The following is an 18,869-nucleotide window of genomic DNA, read 5'->3' as shown; positions in this document are numbered from 1 at the left end:
CAGTTCAATCGGATTTCTGATTGTATAAGACATCGTTCAGACTTTTAAACTGAATGTAAACACCTCAATCAGATCTACTTCGGACCTATTTCAGACCTGTATCGGACATTTAATGATCGGATAGCAACATCTAGATAATCCGTTCAGAGTCGGAATTTTAACACCATGTATACGGAGACATCGGATATTGCAGTCTGAGCAGCTGGAGAATTTCCTCTGGGACATTCACCCGGAAGTGAAAGGACACGGCGCGTGTTAAATAGTTGTTTAAACACCTTTAAAAAGATTGCGAAAGAGATGGCAGAAGCTTCATCAGGACACCGGAGCAGATCAAAATAAAGTGGAAGAATATACGGAAGGCGTACATTGGCCCCAAACAAAACAACCGTCAACCGGAAGTGGCTCTTTGTTGAAATGGTTACAAATGGTTACCATGGTTACAGCGCCAGATAGCGTCACGGAGTCAGCCATGCTCTGGACATTTATCCCATTCTCTGAACAGCATGTAAACTCAGACAAGTGATTGGGTCTTCTGGATGTTTTTATCTGATACCATCAGAAATCCCATTTCTTTGCTGCATGTAAACGTACTGAGTGAAACCTCAGCAGTACAGGAGTAGTTCAGGCTGACACACAGAAGATTGAAATATACATTTACAGTCCAGAAATGTTTGGACTGCGCATCTGCATTTGCACGGTAAGGTTATGCAAACGTTCCTCAATACGTTCATATAAGTTAGTATTTTTCATCGGTTAAGCTCATGCAAGATGGAGTTTGACTCCAAGTGTGGCGGTTGATTTGGAAGCTGCCACCGTAAACGGACAGAAACCCTCCAAGACATACAGTATCAAAGCCAGATCTTAGGAGGCTAAATTGGTGCCCTGCTGATGGAGGGTTGACGGCCCCCATCACTCGGTATTCCAGATAAATCTACATGGATAGAAAGTGTCTTCCTGCACAAGCTTGCTCTTTATGTCGGTGTTGCACAACGCCTGGGTGTTCTCCAGGCAGCCACTATCACAATCGTGCAAAGCACAACAGTTAAGACGTGTTTGGTTTTGTTCTGTGGCATAAATAAATAAATCTTTAAGATTGGAACGTAAAATTGGAACATAAAATAAGTGACAAAGGAATGCATGGCCTGTCATTTCCCAGTCCTTTCCAGAGAATGAGTCATACACTTTATCTTGACATCATTTCCATTAGACTGAGTTCTCTACCCACTTTGTTTGCAGTGAGGTGCGATGCTGATTGCAGGTTTTATTTCCACAGGTTGGTATCTCCAGAGCCTCCCCCTAAGGGCTTCTTGGTCATGGGTTCAAAGTTTCGATACAGTGGAAGGACTCAGGCTCAGACCAGACAGGCCAGCGCTCTCATAGACCGCCCTGCTCCCCACTTTGAACGTTCAACCAGCAAGAGGTACCTTCTCTCCAGGAGCCTGGATGGAGGTGAGAGCCAAAGAAAAATCTGTCCCTGAAACATGAACTCTTGGATTTATGTCCATTACAAATTTGGTTTGGTTGGTTGGTTTGGTTTGGTTCAACGATCTGAGGCATGTACAGAATACTTGTGCAGGATGCCTCTGCTCTCAGCCCGTAGATAATGCAGCTTATTGTTTAAACCTCTGGACAGATGTCCCGGTCCGTCTCAAAATGCTGAGGGTATTTGAACTTTTCTGACCAGCAGAGTTCTCCCGGCCAGTGTCATCCATGTGTGAGAACCATGACGGCCTAACCCATCGCAGCATGAGTGAACAACGCCATCTCCACAGCCCTTCCCTGGACGAGCAAGAGACAGAGATGGAAGCCAGCTTGGAGCAGGACGAAGACGACAAGGACCAGGAGATGCTGCAGGAGAAAGAGCCCGCTGGCAACGTCACCCCCAGCAGAAATAAAGAGATTATGGTAGCTGAGTTTCCCTGCTAGCCTCCCACGTTTCATGACCTTTTATTTAGGTATAGTTGTTTTCATTTCAGTTCCAGAGGATTGCAACTGCAATTAGTTTGAAGGCAACTCTGGATTTAGCGTGCTAAGATGCCACTGCAGCTGCAGTTTATCCAGCGGGAGCGTAACACTGCAGGTCCTTCGCTGGATTAGCATGTACTAACTCTTCTCCCATCACTCTTAATCACTCAAGCTTACATGCTTGCACTGCACTGCTGACAAGTCTCGCTAACAGCTCTCCGGTATCAAACCCTTTCTAATAAAGCCAAGACGAGCAGAAAAAAGTCTGGCCTGCTGTTGTTAACCTGCTTTCTCTATTCTCCAACTCTTGCTGGCAATAAGGAGGAGGCTGGTTCACCAGCTGAGAATAAACCAGAGGTATTTGGTGTCCGTCTGTCGGTCTGTGTACTGTTTGTACTCATCCATCGTGATGTCCCTTCCTGAGTAGTATCTGTGGCACACAGTAGACATGTGGACCCTCTGTGCTGGGTTTGTTTTTGTAGCTGTGCTTGGCCACACAGCTGTGATTGAGAGAAAAGCTTTACTTCACCTCAGCAAGTTTGGATTTACGTGACACCGTCCGCCATCCCAGTAAACGTTTGTCGGACGGTGATTGGCTCATTGAGGGCAATGTTTGAATCAGAGACAGAATTTTTCCTGACGTTGGGCTCTCGCATGAGAGCCAACAAGCTAAATCCTGGCCTACAACACAGGTTGAGAAATGGTAAATGCAAACTTATCTTTTTCTTATTTTTAAAATGTGTACTGGGGAGTTTTTTTTAAATAACTTCTGAATTTCTCTTTTTACTTTTTGGCCAAGTCTGTCCTTTCGACGTGTCTGCCTGCCTGTTGTCTGACTGACTGCTGCCTTGTTCATGCACTCCTCATCTCTGCCCCTTCTCTTGCACGCCCAGTCTCCTGCCCCAACTCAGCTCTCTCAGTTGGACCAGGAGACCACTCCTCGGCACAAACAGGAGGTACAAATCCCTGCATTTGGAGCTTGTGATCTTGGTGTGTATGCTGCTACTGCTGTCCTGCTTCCGGAGCCCTCAGAGGACGACCCGTTGAGCTTTCATCTAGGCCTTCCTCACAGGAGATATCTATATGTTTATCTTAGAGTATTAGGGCCATGAAGGAGAAAAAATATTTGAGAGGGGAAGATTTTTTTTTATTGTGTACTTCGAGAAAAAAGTCGAAATGTCGAGATTAATGTTGAAATAGAATTTCGAGAAAAAAGTCGAAATGTCGAGAATAATGTTGAAATACAATGTCAAGAATAAAGTCAAAATTTCGAGAATAATCAACTTTTTTTTCAACATTTCAGCTTTTTTCTCGAAATTGTACTTCAACATTATTCTCGACATTTTGACTTTTTTCTCAACATTTCGGCTTTTTTCTCGAAATTGTACTTCAACATTATTCTCGACATTTTGACTTTTTTCTCGACATTTCAACTTTTTTCTTGAAGTGCATAATGAAAAAAAAAATCTTCCTCCTCTAAAATATTGTTTTCATTTTTCTCCTGCCTGGCCCTAACACTCTTCCGTACTCAAGTGCCGAGGAAAAAGATAAATAAATAAATAAAATATTCAGTGCATTATGTTTCTATCGAGTGCTGGAGGAGATGTTCCTCTTCTTTTCTTCAGTGAGAACGAAGGTAAAGCAGTGAAAATACTTTTTCATGATACTTTATGATCAGAATTCTGGTTTGGTGAGAAAAGGCCCACTAAAAATTGCTACAGTCATCATGATTATATTCCAGTGAGATTTGACATTTGTAAATTCATTTGATTATCAATAACCGAGGCCATTTAACTTGAGAAACTTCCCAGCGATGTAGGTCTCTTCCACAGTCACTGCATAAACTGGTTTTCTTCTCCTGTTGAACCTCAGTGGGGAGACAACGCAAAAGAGTGAGAATCGTCCAAAATATATATATCTAGTTATATCGATACAGTGAAATTAGGAATGTAATCTTTTCATAAGTAAGTAATCTGGATTTTGTCCCAATGAGCTGTGTACATGTGTAAGATATGCACAGTGACACCTCACTGCTGTTCACCGACCGACCTGGGAAAATCTGGGAACGTCTCGTGGCGTTTCCCAAGATATTTGGACAGAATCAGCAGTGGGAGTGGGTGAAGCTGCTCTTAACTGTGAAAAGCAAGTCCAGAACTGTGATAGACGTAGTCCAGGAGTCACTCAGAGCTGCTACCATGCTTTCCAACTGTATTAACATGCATGACAAAGTGAACGCCTTTCTCTACTCACAAACCTCTGAGGCAGACTTTCTACTGGGACATAAATGAATAGACTCTTCATATTTGTGTCGTTATTCATGAACTTTGCAGTGAGAGCCTTTATCGTAGTGTTTGTTTCTCTAACAAAAACCAAGTCAGCTGCAACTATACTTGCTTTTGTTTTTCTCCTGACTTCTGAACCCAGAATAGTCAAATACGCTCCACACAAGTGAAAGCGAATGCTTGGCCTACGATCAAGTGTTTACAGCACCGTCTCCTCGCAGTTCAGCCACATGAATGTAAACACAGCTGGACGACGGCGTTGTTAATGTGAGACTAACGTGTGCCGCTCTCTCTGTCTGCTTCGTCTCCGTTCTGCCACACGTCCTCCTCCAGTTTCTGGATAAGTCGCAGGACGTCTTGCTGAAGCACCAGGCTAGCATCAATGAGCTGAAGAGAGCCCTGAAGGAGCCCACCAGCAAGCTGATGAACCGCGAGAAGAATCTTTCCTCCTCATCCCCGACTGGAACACCGGAGAGGAAGGCTGTGAGTATCAGTGGGTTGTCACTATCTCAAATCCAGCCACCTCCGACTCCCACAGAGGGACACCCATATTCACTTTGATAAAAACGGGCCAATCTGTCACGTAGAGAAACATTTTAAAAGTGTCACCACTCAGAGGGTTTGGGTCTTTTTTTAAGATGATTGCATAACAAAGTTCATTTCTTTTCCAGTCATTTCAACGAATCTTGAGGCTATAAGAGGTCATGAGTCTTTATTATCTTTGAGCACTGACAGGTTTCCTCGCCCCGGGGTGGGGGAGGGTCATCTTGTCTGACTTAACAGTGCAAAGCTGAAAAAGTCTCATGACTGTTTCCGGGAGATGGAGACAATCGCAGCACTTTGACGTAGTTATTCAAAGAAATATTTGTCTTGCAAATGCCAGCTGATCTGGGCACGTGGTCTGGACGTCCCCTGGCTACATGAATGTTTTGACTTTTGGGTTCATTCAAAGGTTTGCACACATCTCCTGAGTCAAATCACAGCTCTGTCCGTTCTTTCTGCCTCTTTTTGCCTTCTGCATGAGAGTATATGGCTTCCTAATCACCCCTCTAACGGCTCTTCTTCCTTCTCTCCTAACTCTCTCTTCTGCTGCGTGGCGGCCAGCTGCCGAGCCGGGCGGCAGGAAAGGACCCTGTCAACAGCCTGTCTGTTGAGGGTTTTGTCCAGAAGACTCTTGTGACTTCACCTGAGGTTGCACGTCTTTCACACTTCCTTATCTATCCATAATATTGTTGCTTGGTGAAATGTGTGCTCCCTACACTGAATACTGAGATCATGTTTCCTGTTTAAGAACCACAAACTGAGCAGTTGATGTCTACGTTTACTAAAACTTTATAACAGATCAGCTGTACAGATGTCACCCGTTTCTGGGAATGGATATCTTTGTGCAGATTTCATTATCTGGCGCAGCTGTGCTTGGCATGTCTAACTGTGTTTAATCTATACCAACATGTAGGGCTCTGAGGAGTGGGTATTGATTGAAAAGCAACAACCTTATCAAGAAGACCATGACTGGAAGGCAGAAGAAAAGAACAAATCTCTCGCCTCAGATTACTTGTGTGAGAAAAAGGAGCTGGAGAAAGAGATAGACATAACCAAGATGATGCAGAAAGAGGTAACTGTGTATGACAAGAAAGAGATGAAAAGCCATGTTGATGAATTTCCATCGGGAAAAGCTCTCAAAGAGGCAGATGCCGGCTCTGAGACTTGGCCTTCTGTGATTCAATTATCTGAGAGCGCAGACTCGCTTCGAGCCAAATCTCAGAATAAACCACCTCACACCTCAGACCCCGAGGCGAACAGCGATGTGCTCCAGGACTCGCTACAGATAAAAGAACCGATCGCTTCCCAAACAAGGACAAAGAGGAGACCCCAGAGCCTAAACCTGGGAATGCCTGCCGAGTTCTTGCGCAGAAGAGCAGGAAGCAGCTCGTCTGGGGAGGACAACGAGGACTCGGATTCAGACAACAACTCAGAAAAGCTGCCTAAATACTCCCCTCCACCGATGAAGATGACGGACGACCAGGGACGAGGGAAGGACCTGCTTGTTAAGATCAATAAAGACAACGTAAAAGAGGATTCCTCAGTCGGAGAGAGGACGGAGGGGTCCAGTCAAGCAGTAGAGAAGGGAAAGAAGAAGGAAACCCAGGTTGGGAAGACAGATGTGGACGTAGGCCCACTGAACGGACCTGCAACGATAGAACACGATAACTCATTGTCTGGTGTTAGAGGAGAGTGTGTGATGAAGGTACGAGGGAAGGCCCTTATCGACAACAAGGAACTGGCTGAAGTAAAACTTCGGCAAGTCAGGACACACGAGCGAAAGATCAGCAGTTCTGGTGGAGAGGATGTGGACAGTTTCTTGGGGGACAGAAGCCAGAGGACGTCTCTCCAACGACTGTCGGGCAGCAGCTACCAGGCGGAGATCACCAGGATCGTTCCCCTCAAACCAGAGCGGGCCAAGAGTGTGGCGTGTAAGGATGAGATGGAGCGGCCGGGGCCGGAGGAATCCGCACGGTCTCTCAGGAGAGAATACCGCTGGTCGGTTGGTTCTCCGGAGGGATCCTCGGACCTCAGCTGGATCGACGTCCCGGCCTTCAATGCAGCATTCGCCACAAATCCGGAGGCTCTCGGTAGAAGTGAAGATCCAGATGACAGCTCTCTGCCTGGCAGAGCGACTGCAGAGAGTCAGGCGGTTGGCTTGAAAATGGCAGCCCTCCCCAAGATGGCTCCTCCAGCTCCACCGGTGAAGACGAAGAAGGCCAGAGAGTCCGGGCTGATCCTGCGGAACAGCCGGAACGCCGGCAGGGAGCCGGGCCTGGACGCAGCCAAGAAGAGACACTCGGTAACTCTGCTCGGCATCTGCTTTCAGTCTCTGGAAGTTACAGCATGAGCTTCAGGGCAGACTTGCACGTCATTTTCTTTTCTTCCACGTTTTTGGTGACTCGAAACACTCATTCATCTTACCTGTGTGTGTCACTCCGAGGAGCAGGCAGAGCGGTACTGCAGCTCTGTCGGGTGGCAAAAGTAAGCCACTCGGTTTGGACATTTGCCCACATTGGCACCCAAATCTCGCTCCTCTCATTCCCCTTGACATTCTCCACGCTGTCTGGCAAATCTGTGGAGCGCAGCACTGGCTGTGAATGTCTATACGTGATATTTGCACGTTACTGGATGGTCCTGAATTCTTCCAGGAGCCTCAGAGTTCCCTCCAGCTCCCGCTGTTCTCCGTCAGAGTGGGAAGACCTGCCCCCACACGGTCACTAATCTGACACCTTTTGCTCGTTTCGTTGGCATTTTCAAGCTTCATGTGCAAAACAGTGTATTGAACATGCATATTTGAAATTAAATCACTCATCAAGATTCACCGGCTTCCATAATTAACGTCCCCAAATTATCTTGAAAAATTGGAGATTAAATGAAGCATTGAATTTCAGGAAAACTGCAAGATTATGAAATAGAAAAGTAAAACTGACTTTACAAAACATCCCCGATCATTCATGTGTGAATATAAATCATACAGCAAATCAGGTCAGTTACTTGAAGCTCACCTCCATGGAGAGCCAGGTGATAATAAAAAGGGCCCAGCAGGCGGCGAGCAGCCAGACACTACAGCTCAGTGCCTGACACCGGCAGATTTGCTGCTTTCATTTCACCGCTGGCATCACCGGGAGCTTGCATGCATTTAACACGGGTGTGAAAGGATTCTGAAGTGAGCAGACATGACAGCTTTCATCATTTCCCACCTTTTCATCTGCGTCAAACACTCGCATACTGGATCAAACAGGTATGAGAGGAGGTGTTGCATAGCTCTTACTGCGTGTGACAGTCATATCAAGATCTGACTGAGCTCGGGGGATTGTGGGGAAATTATTAGGTGCCCCTCCAAACCTGCGGACGCAGTCGATTTGACCAACTTTGAGATCCATGTTTATACATGGACATTATCAGACAGTGAACAACGTTTCCTTTGCCAGCTGTCTCCTGAACTTCATGGTGCCGTTAGAAAAATGACAACGCTTGCGTGTTTAAGCCTTTCAACTCCGGCCTATTTTTAAGGCCCATCTGCTTCTCTGCAGTCTGGCGAAAGCCTGGAGCTGTTGTATAAGGTCCTATTTACCACAACCATGTTCTTTCCTCAACCCAACCTGAAGTGGTTTTGGAACCCAGGCCCATCCAAACCATGAAAACCATGAAGTTAACCAATAGGGGAGATGCATGTACCCACTTGCAACACAAACTCAGTTTCCTTGATGCAGGCAGAGCCGGCCCAAGGCATCAGCGAACTAAGCGGCTGCTTAGGGCCCCGTGACCACTAGGGGGCACCCAAGAGTTAATTTTTTTTTTTTTTTTTTTTTAATGTGTGATTGATGATTCATGTTCAAAGGTATGTTATTGTATGTTATTGTACAAAAACACAAGAATTAATATTATTACAGTACATAAACAATATTATGTTAACAGACTAGAGTAGACAAATTATTGGTGCACATTACTGTTGCAGTTTATTTAAAACCAAAAATAAAATAGATAACGTGTTTACAGTAAATTGTTTATAAATGATCTATTTCATTATTTTGTTTCTTTTAGTCGGCCTACACTGTAGATCAGTGGTCCCCAACCCCCGGGCCCCGGCCCGGTACTGGGCCGTGGGTCATCTGGTACCGGGCCGCACAGAGAGAAAAAATTATTTCTATAGCATCCCCTGATGATGGATGACTCTCAAACTGATGGTTCACAATGTTTTTATTCCTTGGATGTACAATAAATACACTGCAAACACACCGTAAGAGCTATAAAGGAATACAATAAAATAGAGTTAGTCTTTCTACATTCATATAAGTTTCATTTAACTTAAATACAGACCGACGCAGCTGCTGCTCGCTCGGTAATAACAGCTACAGGCTGATTTATGGTTCCGCGTTTCACCTACGCAGGGCCTACGGCGTACGGTGCGCGGCCGCTAACCACAATACATGAATAACCATGACAGCCAAACTCAATATGTACATAAATACGGCATAACATTTGCAAAGAAAACAAATACTTATCAGAAGGAGCTTTTTGTGTCAGTTGGCCACCACTTTAGCTTTCAAGACACTACTTTGGTCTTTCGGACATGCTTTCCGTTTACTGCCGTTAAACTTTTACCATTAAAGTCCGAAGCTCAGGATGTTTACAATTTCTCGGCGAGACGCCTTCAAAATAAAAGCACTAAATATCGGTCTCCTTAATAAATAAAATAAAAGTCTGGCTTTAAATAACGTTAATGAGACATAAAAACATAAAAACACATTTATAGAAATACTCATATTAAAGGTAATTTACAATTTCCATTATTTTATTTTATTTTTTTGAAAATTAAGTTTTATTATTATTCATTATTATTATTACTATAGAGAAAATATCACAGTTTTTAATGCCGATCTTGTCATTTTATTTAGTTTTTATCAACTACACCTTTAGATTGGGCCGTGAAAATATTGTCAGCCATTAAACCGGTCCGCGGTTCAGAAAAAGGTTGGGGACCACTGCTGTAGATGACACTCAGTATCACACTTAGTACTATATCACTTTAAATAATACGTTTAAATCAACCCCAGGCCGCTCCTGTAGCTGAATTTGCTCCCATTCCAGATTAAAAACCATAGATGGTAAAAACATGCCAGGCTGACAATAGGATGATGGAAACAACACTGCTGCAACTGTGCAGCTCTCTGTCCTTTTATCTATTGCTTCTCTGTGTGGCCAGTAGGGGAGGTTGCTGACTTTGCAAAATATTAATTGAAAGATTTTTCTGCAAGTTTGTTAATCTGTTGTAGCTTCCATGGTCTAAATCCCTGTGGATTACAATCTAACTACAACAAAAAGTTATTACATCTAGTTTTACAAGTGTATTTGTAATAACAGGGAAGAACATGAAATAAGTTTATAGTGGGTGTGTGAATGATCAATAATCAGTATGATTGGCGGTAATAGAGGGCCCCAAAATCAAATTTAGCTTAGGGCCCCATGGAGGCTTGGGCCGGCCCTGGATGCAGGTCTTACGGTTGAGTCATGGATCCAAACGTAAGACACGCCCTATATAACCTCATATTGCTCATGTCTTTTCTGCACACACGTGTTTGCTATATACCGTTTTCAGAGTCACTGACTTACAGGTATGTAGTTGGTTGCAGCGCTTCGTCAGCGGCAGCTGCTGCGCCGCACAACCTGCTCATTACATGAACTGCATGGTTCTCCTGTCCCTCCTCTGCTAATTACAGCAAACGGCTGCAGATGTTTGCTTCACTGTATGTAGGCTCATCTTTCTTCTGTTCTCCAAACTGTATTGCTTTACGCTCTGCAAATGTAAAGTTTGAAAGTTGTGCCGTTTGAACGTGACTGGCTCAGAACAGAGTCAGCAGCTTTTGCCTGAAGGCCGCGGGGAGGAGCTGCTGTGTGTGACGGCCTGCCAGTCCCTTTCAGCCTGGACTCACCTCCTGATTCTCTCTCTGCTTTCCCCTCTGCTTCCCCCTCCAGGAGCCTGTCTCTACTCCTGCCATATATGAAGAGCCATTTGCTGACTTCAAGGTTATTTAATTATAAACCCCTCCTTAAACGCTCCTCCATATGCTCACTCATCATTTCCTATTCCTTCTGCATCTCCTGCGGTTAGTGTGCATGCCTCTTTACTGACTCCAGCAGCTTCTGGTTTATAAAAAGAGCCATTAGTGAAAAGGTGCTTTTCAGAGGCTGCTCTGCAAAACTCATTTATCACAAATATAAAAACACTAAATATGGATTGAACACACAGGCTTAAGTGATTAGCTGTTGCTGATAAGATATAGTTTGAATGGGGATTTCATGAGAAACTGCTTTTAAAAGAATGGGAGTAAGTTTTGTGAGCTTTTATATTTTGCTTCTAAATCTCTCATCATGAGTTGAACGTGTCAGTTTTGCAAACATTGTGAGGTTTATTTGATGTCAACGTCCACAGTTGCTACAAAAGCAGGGAACTTGAGGATTTTCAGTCTGTCCAGCAGCATAGGGTTAGGGCAGGGGTCGTCAACCTTCGGCTCTAGAGCATGCAGCTCTTTAGCGCCGCCCTAGTGGCTCCCTGGAGATTTTTCAAAAATGTTTGACCTTCTTTTTTTCTTCTTTTTTTGCTTTTTTTCCTCTTTTTTCATCCTTTTTCGTTTTCCTTTTTAATCTCGACATTTTGACTTTTTCTCTCGACATTTCGACTTTTTTCTCGAAATTTTGACTTTTTTCTCAAAATTTTGACTATTTCCTCAACATTTCGACTTTTTTCTCAACATTTCGACTTTTTTCTCGAAATTTTGACTTTTTTCTTGACATTTCGACTTTTTTCTCAACATTTCGACTTTTTTCTCAACATTTCGCCTTTCGCCATTTGCCTTCATTCTAAGGCTGATACAAGACTTTTCATTTTTTGCGGCTCCAGACATATTTGTTTTTTGTGTTTTTGGTCCAATATGGCTCTTTCAATATTTTGGGTTGCCGACCCCTGGGTTTGAGACTTGAGGTAATTAATTCATGCCTTTTTTGTGCTAAATGTTTATAACCCCTAAAAATCCAAACTGGACATGCAGCATTCTACCTCTTGAAATCAAACAATACCCAGAAAAAAGCATTTTCTACATCATGTGCTTCCACTTTATAGACTTTTTAGAGCAGGGTATTGAATTTCGAAGTGTTTTATTCTGACGCATATCCATCAAATCTGGTACTTTATGTACACGACATCTGGAGCAGAATAAAACACGTACAGCATGGTTCTGCCGTGCACTCAGTGGTGGGTTTGCTCTCACGACGACATGAAAACATGAGTTTCAAAGATTCATGTCAGTCATAGGGAATGTTGAGTATTCATGTTTGTTTGTTTTATAAAACCATATTCTGGACTTAAAAATCCTATTTTTTTGTGTTTATCTTACTGCATGTCTCACGGTTTCTTTCTTTTTTTTTTTTTTAAACCGTGTATTTACATTACAGGACTGTCTCAGAAAATTAAAATATTGTGATAAAGTCCTTTATTTTCTGTAATGCAAAAATGTCATACATTCTGGATTCATTACAAATCAACTGAAATATTGCAAGCCTTTTATTATTTTAATATTGCTGGTCATGGCTTACAGTAACTCAAATATCCTATCTAAAAAAATTAGAATATTCTGGGAATCTTAATCTTAAACTGTAAACCATAATCAGCAATATTAAAATAATAAAAGGCTTGCAATATTTCAGTTGATTTGTAATGAATCCAGAATGTATGACATTTTTGTTTTTTTAATTGCATTACAGAAAATAAAGAACTTTATCATAATATTCAAATTTTCTGAGACAGTCCTGTATAGTAAATGTTCAATGACGTTGATGTTGGACCCTTCACCAACTGTTTCATGCCCACCTGCCTGAAGTAAAGCGTGACTCCCTTCCCTCTCCGTACCATCCCCATTATCCAAGTGGTTGTACTCCCGTAATAACAGGGGGGCCGTCCGTTGTCTGTACTCGTACCAGAAGGAGCTTGTGGAGCGGAGGCCTCAGTCGCGCACGGCCTCAGAGGAGGAGCAGGAGCGGGACACGGTGGCCTGCATGAGGGAAACCCACCTGGCCATCGAGCGCAAGTGCTCCAGCATGACGGTCAGCTCAACGTCCAGCCTGGAGGCCGAGGTGGACTTCACCGTCCTCACGGACCTCAACCCCGGGACGGAAGACGTTTCTAAGTGCGCGTCTGAGCCGGGAGAGAGGGAGCGGCAGCCGGAGGTGGGGCGGGACGACTTTGAGGAAACCTCCCGGTTCTACTCTGCCCGTCTCATGGGCTCCAGGGACAAGTCTCCCATGGAGGAGAAACTTCCAGAGGATGGACCGCATCATGAGGTAGACCGGTGACGTTCATCCTCTGTCATCACTCGCTGGATTCCCCCTGCCTGGCTGGAAATAATCACCTGCTGTTTTTTTATTCATTCATGCTTGTGGATGTGTGTGTGTGTGTTTTGGGCCAGTTAGCTACTTTTGTTACATTTTTGTTTTGTACAAAGCCTAGTCTCCATCGTTTTTGTGCATTTCTGTGATTGCCCTGCATTTGCATCATCATTTGTTGCTGTTGCCGTCAAGCCAAACAATCAAATAAAATGTTCTATTTTTGCCGTCTGTTTATTGAAGTGTTCAGTGAGTTTGACGTAAAAGAGTAGACGAGATTGCTGCTGTTTGACAATAGTTTCTGTCTCACAGCCTCCCGTGGCAAAGAAAGACCCCAGCGCCGTCAGTGTGGCCCACAAGCTTAAGCGGGTGGACTCCGGGACGGAGGCGGACACAAACGGATCAGAGGTCCATTCCAACATCAGGAATGTCCTGCCACAGGTAGAGACAGCCTGTCGTCTTCTAGACCTCAACATGGTGTTTGTTTCTGCTTTGAAGCTTTTTTTATTTTTACTCTCAATATCAAAAATGTAAATGAACTTAGCACAAAGCCTGGGGAAAATGAACCACGTAAGAATATACTAAGCGCTCTAAAACTTTCACATTAGTTTTATCTGTAAACCAAAGCATAAAGAAACAAAACCTTAAGTTAACCAGGCAAAGTGACTTTGTGCGACATCCCTTGATTGCAAAGCTACCTCAAGATTGAAAACAGTTTTATTCCTTTATTCCTTTATATTTTTGTACCTTAAAAGAGCATGAGGCAGGATTGAGGCAGGATTTATGAAAAAAATTTACGTATACGTTTTAAGTTTTCTAGTAATAATGTCAGATGAAGCGTTCCAAACCATAAAGAATGATCCCTCTAGTGTATCTCTCCGTTGCCTTGAACAGGCTGTGTGCTGCAAAATGTGCTGCAATTCCGGTCCCGAATTTCCCGCGCTGTCCTGTGGATGTGACGTCACATGATGCTGCATGCACGTTCTCCCCGTTCTCCCGTGCTGGCTTCACTGTTGGCTGCAGTACCCCCGACGGCCGTCGTGGCGAAGGGTGGCGCTATAGAGTCTCATTTCTTAAAAGGAGCCTCATGTGTCCTTTAAGTGTGAAATATTCACAGCGAGTCGGCCACTATCCTGCACTTATGGGTTCTGACAGAACCACACAACGGTTCTACATCGTTTCAACAGCTCCCATGTTTTTTCTCAGCAGTTATTGTTGATCTGAGACCAACTGCATTTGGCCAAAGATGCATTTATTTACTTATTTATTATGGACACAAGAAGGGCATGAATAAAATAAACAGGATACACAGAACCTTGAACAGCAGGAAGCCGCACCTTGTAGCACCGTTGATTTTCATCTCACTGCTGACACAGCCTGACATGTACGTGCACGGTCCACAGCAGATGACGAGGCGCATTATGCACACACAGATAGACGGACACAACTGTGTTCACACATGCACATTTGACATAAACAGAAATAGAAATAAAAATAAGCACTGGCTGTCCCAAAGAGGCCTTATTAAAATGTAATCAACGCTGGGCTCTTAGCCATGAAGCTAATGGTGTGGTTGAACTCAACCTTTGAAGCGCTACATAGGTCAAATTTTAAAGTTGTGTTGAGGATTCCTTGGGCATCTGTGTCTGCATCTGCAGCACAGCTGGATAAAGCTGGATAAACCTGTATAAAGGGTTCCAGCAGCACTGTTTTACAGCCAGAAGAGGGAGACATATCTGAGTCTCAACAGCAGCCTGCAGGCCCTGCTGGTGCCCTCTCCCAGCCCTCTCCCAGCCCTCGCCTAAGCCCTCGCGTAAACCTCGCCTAGCTCTTCGTCTAAACCCTCGCCTAAATCCTTGCCTTAGCCCTCGCCTAAACCTTTTCTCAGCCTTCGCCTAAACCCTCACCTAAACCCTCGCATAAACCCTCGCATAAACCCTCGCATAAACCCTCGCCTAAACCCTCGCATAAGCCCTCGCATAAACCCTCGCCTAAACCCTCGCCTAAACCCTCGCCTAAACCCTCGCATAAACCCTCGCATAAACCCTCGCCTAAACCTTTTCTCAGCCCTCGCATAAACCCTCGCATAAACCCTCGCATAAACCCTCGCCTAAACCCTCGCCTAAACCCTCGCCTAAACCCTCGCATAAACCCTCGCATAAGCCCTCGCCTAAACCCTCGCCTAAACCCTCGCATAAACCCTCGCATAAGCCCTCGCCTAGACCCTCGCATAAACCCTCGCCTAAACCCTCGCATAAACCCTCACCTAAACCCTCGCATAAACCCTCGCATAAACCCTCGCCTAAACCCTCGCATAAACCCTCACCTAAACCCTCGCATAAACCCTCGCCTAAACCCTCGCCTAAACCCTCGCATAAGCCCTCGCCTAAACCCTCGCATAAGCCCTCGCCTAAACCTTTTCTCAGCCCTCGCATAAGCCCTCGCCTAAACCTTTTCTCAGCCTTCGCCTAAACCCTCGCATAAACCCTCGCATAAACCTTCGCATAAACCCTCGCATAAACCCTTGCATAAACCTTCGCCTAAACCCTCGCCTAAACCTTTTCTCAGCCCTCGCATAAACCCTCGCCTAAACCCTCGCCTAAACCCTCGCATAAACCCTCGCCTAAACCCTCGCCTAAACCCTCACATAAACCCTCGCATAAACCCTCGCCTAAACCTTTTCTCAGCCTTCGCCTAAACCCTCGCATAAACCCTCGCCTAAACCCTCGCCTAAACCCTCGCCTAAACCCTCGCATAAACCCTCGCCTAAACCCTCGCCTAAACCCTCGCCTAAACCCTCGCCTAAACCCTCGCCTTAACCCTCGCATAAACCCTCGCCTAAACCCTCGCCTAAACCCTCGCATAAACCCTCGCCTAAACCCTCGCATAAACCCTCGCATAAACCCTCGCCTAAACCCTCGCATAAACCCTCACCTAAACCCTCGCCTAAACCCTCGCCTAAACCCTCGCATAAACCCTCGCATAAGCCCTCGCCTAAACCCTCGCCTAAACCCTCGCCTAAACCCTCGCCTAAACCCTCGCCTAAACCCTCGCCTAAACCCTCGCATAAACCCTCGCATAAACCCTCACCTAAACCCTCGCCTAAACCCTCGCCTAAACCCTCGCCTAAACCCTCACCTAAACCCTCGCATAAACCCTCGCATAAACCCTCGCCTAAACCCTCGCATAAACCCTCGCATAAACCCTCGCCTAAACCCTCGCATAAACCCTCGCCTAAACCCTCGCATAAACCCTCGCATAAACCCTCGCCTAAACCCTCGCCTAAACCCTCGCCTAAACCCTCGCCTAAACCCTCGCCTTAACCCTCGCATAAACCCTCGCCTAAACCCTCGCATAAACCCTCGCATAAACCCTCGCCTAAACGCTCGCATAAACCCTCGCATAAACCCTCGCCTAAACCCTTGCATAAACCCTCGCCTAAACCCTCGCCTAAACCCTCGCATAAACCCTCGCCTAAACCCTCGCCTAAACCCTCGCATAAACCCTCGCATAAGCCCTCGCCTAAACCCTCGCCTAAACCCTCGCCTAAACCCTCGCCTAAACCCTCGCCTAAACCCTCGCATAAACCCTCGCATAAACCCTCGCCTAAACCCTCGCATAAACCCTCGCATAAACCCTCGCCTAAACCCTCGCATAAACCCTCGCCTAAACCCTCGCATAAACCCTCGCATAAACCCTCGCCTAAACCCTCGCCTAAACCCTCGCCTAAACCCTCGCCTTAACCCTCGCATAAACCCTCGCCTAAACCCTCGCCTAAACCCTCGCATAAACCCTCGCATAAACCCTCGCCTAAACGCTCGCATAAACCCTCGCATAAACCCTCGCCTAAACCCTCGCCTAAACCCTCGCATAAACCCTCGCCTAAACCCTCGCCTAAACCCTCGCATAAACCCTCGCATAAGCCCTCGCCTAAACCCTCGCCTAAACCCTCGCCTAAACCCTCGCCTAAACCCTCGCATAAACCCTCGCCTAAACCCTCGCCTAAACCCTCGCATAAACCCTCGCCTAAACCCTCGCCTAAACCTTTTCTCAGCCTTCGCCTAAACCCTCGCCTAAACCCTCGCCTAAACCCTCGCCTAAACCCTCGCATAAACCCTCGCATAAACCCTCGCCTAAACCCTCGCCTAAACCCTCGCCTAAACCCTCGCCTAAACCCTCGCCTAAACCCTCGCATAAACCCTCGCATAAACCCTCGCATAAACCCTCGCATAAACCCTCGCCTAAACCCTCGCATAAACCCTCGCATAAACCCTCGCCTAAACCCTCGCCTAAACCTTTTCTCAGCCTTCGCCTAAACCCTCGCATAAACCCTCGCATAAACCCTCGCATAAACCCTCGCCTAAACACTCGCCTAAACCCTCGCCTAAACGCTCGCATAAACCCTCGCCTAAACCCTCGCCTAAACCCTCGCATAAACCCTCGCATAAACCCTTGCATAAACCCTTGCATAAACCCTCGCCTAAACCCTCGCCTAAACCCTCGCATAAACCCTCGCCTAAACCCTCGCATAAACCCTCGCATAAACCCTCGCCTAAACCCTCGCATAAACCCTCACCTAAACCCTCGCCTAAACCCTCGCATAAACCCTCGCATAAGCCCTCGCCTAAACCCTCGCCTAAACCCTCGCCTAAACCCTCGCCTAAACCCTCGCCTAAACCCTCGCCTAAACCCTCGCCTAAACCCTCGCCTAAACCCTCGCCTAAACCCTCGCATAAACCCTCGCCTAAACCCTCGCCTAAACCCTCGCATAAACCCTCGCCTAAACCCTCGCCTAAACCTTTTCTCAGCCTTCGCCTAAACCCTCGCCTAAACCCTCGCCTAAACCCTCGCCTAAACCCTCGCATAAACCCTCGCATAAACCCTCGCCTAAACCCTCGCCTAAACCCTCGCCTAAACCCTCGCCTAAACCCTCGCCTAAACCCTCGCATAAACCCTCGCATAAACCCTCGCATAAACCCTCGCCTAAACCCTCGCCTAAACCCTCGCATAAACCCTCGCCTAAACCCTCGCCTAAACCATTTCTCAGCCTTCGCCTAAACCCTCGCCTAAACCCTCGCCTAAACCCTCGCCTAAACCTTTTCTCAGCCTTCGCCTTAACCCTCGCATAAACCCTCGCCTAAACCCTCGCATAAACCCTCGCATAAACCCTCGCCTAAACGCTCGCATAAACCCTCGCATAAACCCTCGCCTAAACCCTCGCATAAACCCTCGCCTAAACCCTCGCATAAACCCTTGCATAAACCCTCGCCTAAACCCTCGCCTAAACCCTCGCATAAACCCTCGCCTAAACCCTCGCCTAAACCCTCGCATAAACCCTCGCATAAGCCCTCGCCTAAACCCTCGCCTAAACCCTCGCCTAAACCCTCGCCTAAACCCTCGCATAAACCCTCGCCTAAACCCTCGCCTAAACCTTTTCTCAGCCTTCGCCTAAACCCTCGCCTAAACCCTCGCCTAAACCCTCGCCTAAACCCTCGCATAAACCCTCGCATAAACCCTCGCATAAACCCTCGCATAAACCTTCGCCTAAACCCTCGCATAAACCCTCGCCTAAACCCTCGCATAAACCCTCGCCTAAACCCTCGCCTAAACCCTCGCCTTAACCCTCGCATAAACCCTCGCCTAAACCCTCGCCTTAACCCTCGCATAAACCCTCGCCTAAACCCTCGCCTAAACCCT

The 18,869-nt window shown here is 46.1% G+C and overlaps 1 protein-coding gene across 4 annotated transcripts in view; it reads left to right on the top strand.

The window, feature by feature from the left end:
- LOC133448933 (band 4.1-like protein 1) overlaps window positions 1–18,869 on the top strand; it is a 127,894-nt gene that overhangs the window by 89,533 nt on the left and 19,492 nt on the right. Inside the window, exons 11-20 of one of the 4 annotated variants that reach the window (XM_061727950.1) lie at window positions 1,274–1,449; window positions 1,685–1,905; window positions 2,287–2,322; window positions 2,859–2,921; window positions 4,581–4,730; window positions 5,352–5,438; window positions 5,704–7,092; window positions 10,770–10,820; window positions 12,771–13,130; window positions 13,485–13,613. In XM_061727950.1, the coding sequence (XP_061583934.1) occupies window positions 1,274–1,449; window positions 1,685–1,905; window positions 2,287–2,322; window positions 2,859–2,921; window positions 4,581–4,730; window positions 5,352–5,438; window positions 5,704–7,092; window positions 10,770–10,820; window positions 12,771–13,130; window positions 13,485–13,613 (2,662 nt within the window). The remainder of the gene's footprint in view (window positions 1–1,273; window positions 1,450–1,684; window positions 1,906–2,286; window positions 2,323–2,858; window positions 2,922–4,580; window positions 4,731–5,351; window positions 5,439–5,703; window positions 7,093–10,769; window positions 10,821–12,770; window positions 13,131–13,484; window positions 13,614–18,869) is intronic. The other 3 variants (XM_061727951.1, XM_061727953.1, XM_061727952.1) reach the window with 3 other exon arrangements.

Source organism: Cololabis saira, chromosome 8 (genome assembly GCF_033807715.1).
Source record: "Cololabis saira isolate AMF1-May2022 chromosome 8, fColSai1.1, whole genome shotgun sequence".
In the NCBI taxonomy this organism is placed as follows: domain Eukaryota; kingdom Metazoa; phylum Chordata; class Actinopteri; order Beloniformes; family Belonidae; genus Cololabis; species Cololabis saira.
The sequence above is the reverse complement of the archived record's forward strand: the minus strand, read 5'-3'. Positions and strand labels throughout refer to the sequence as shown.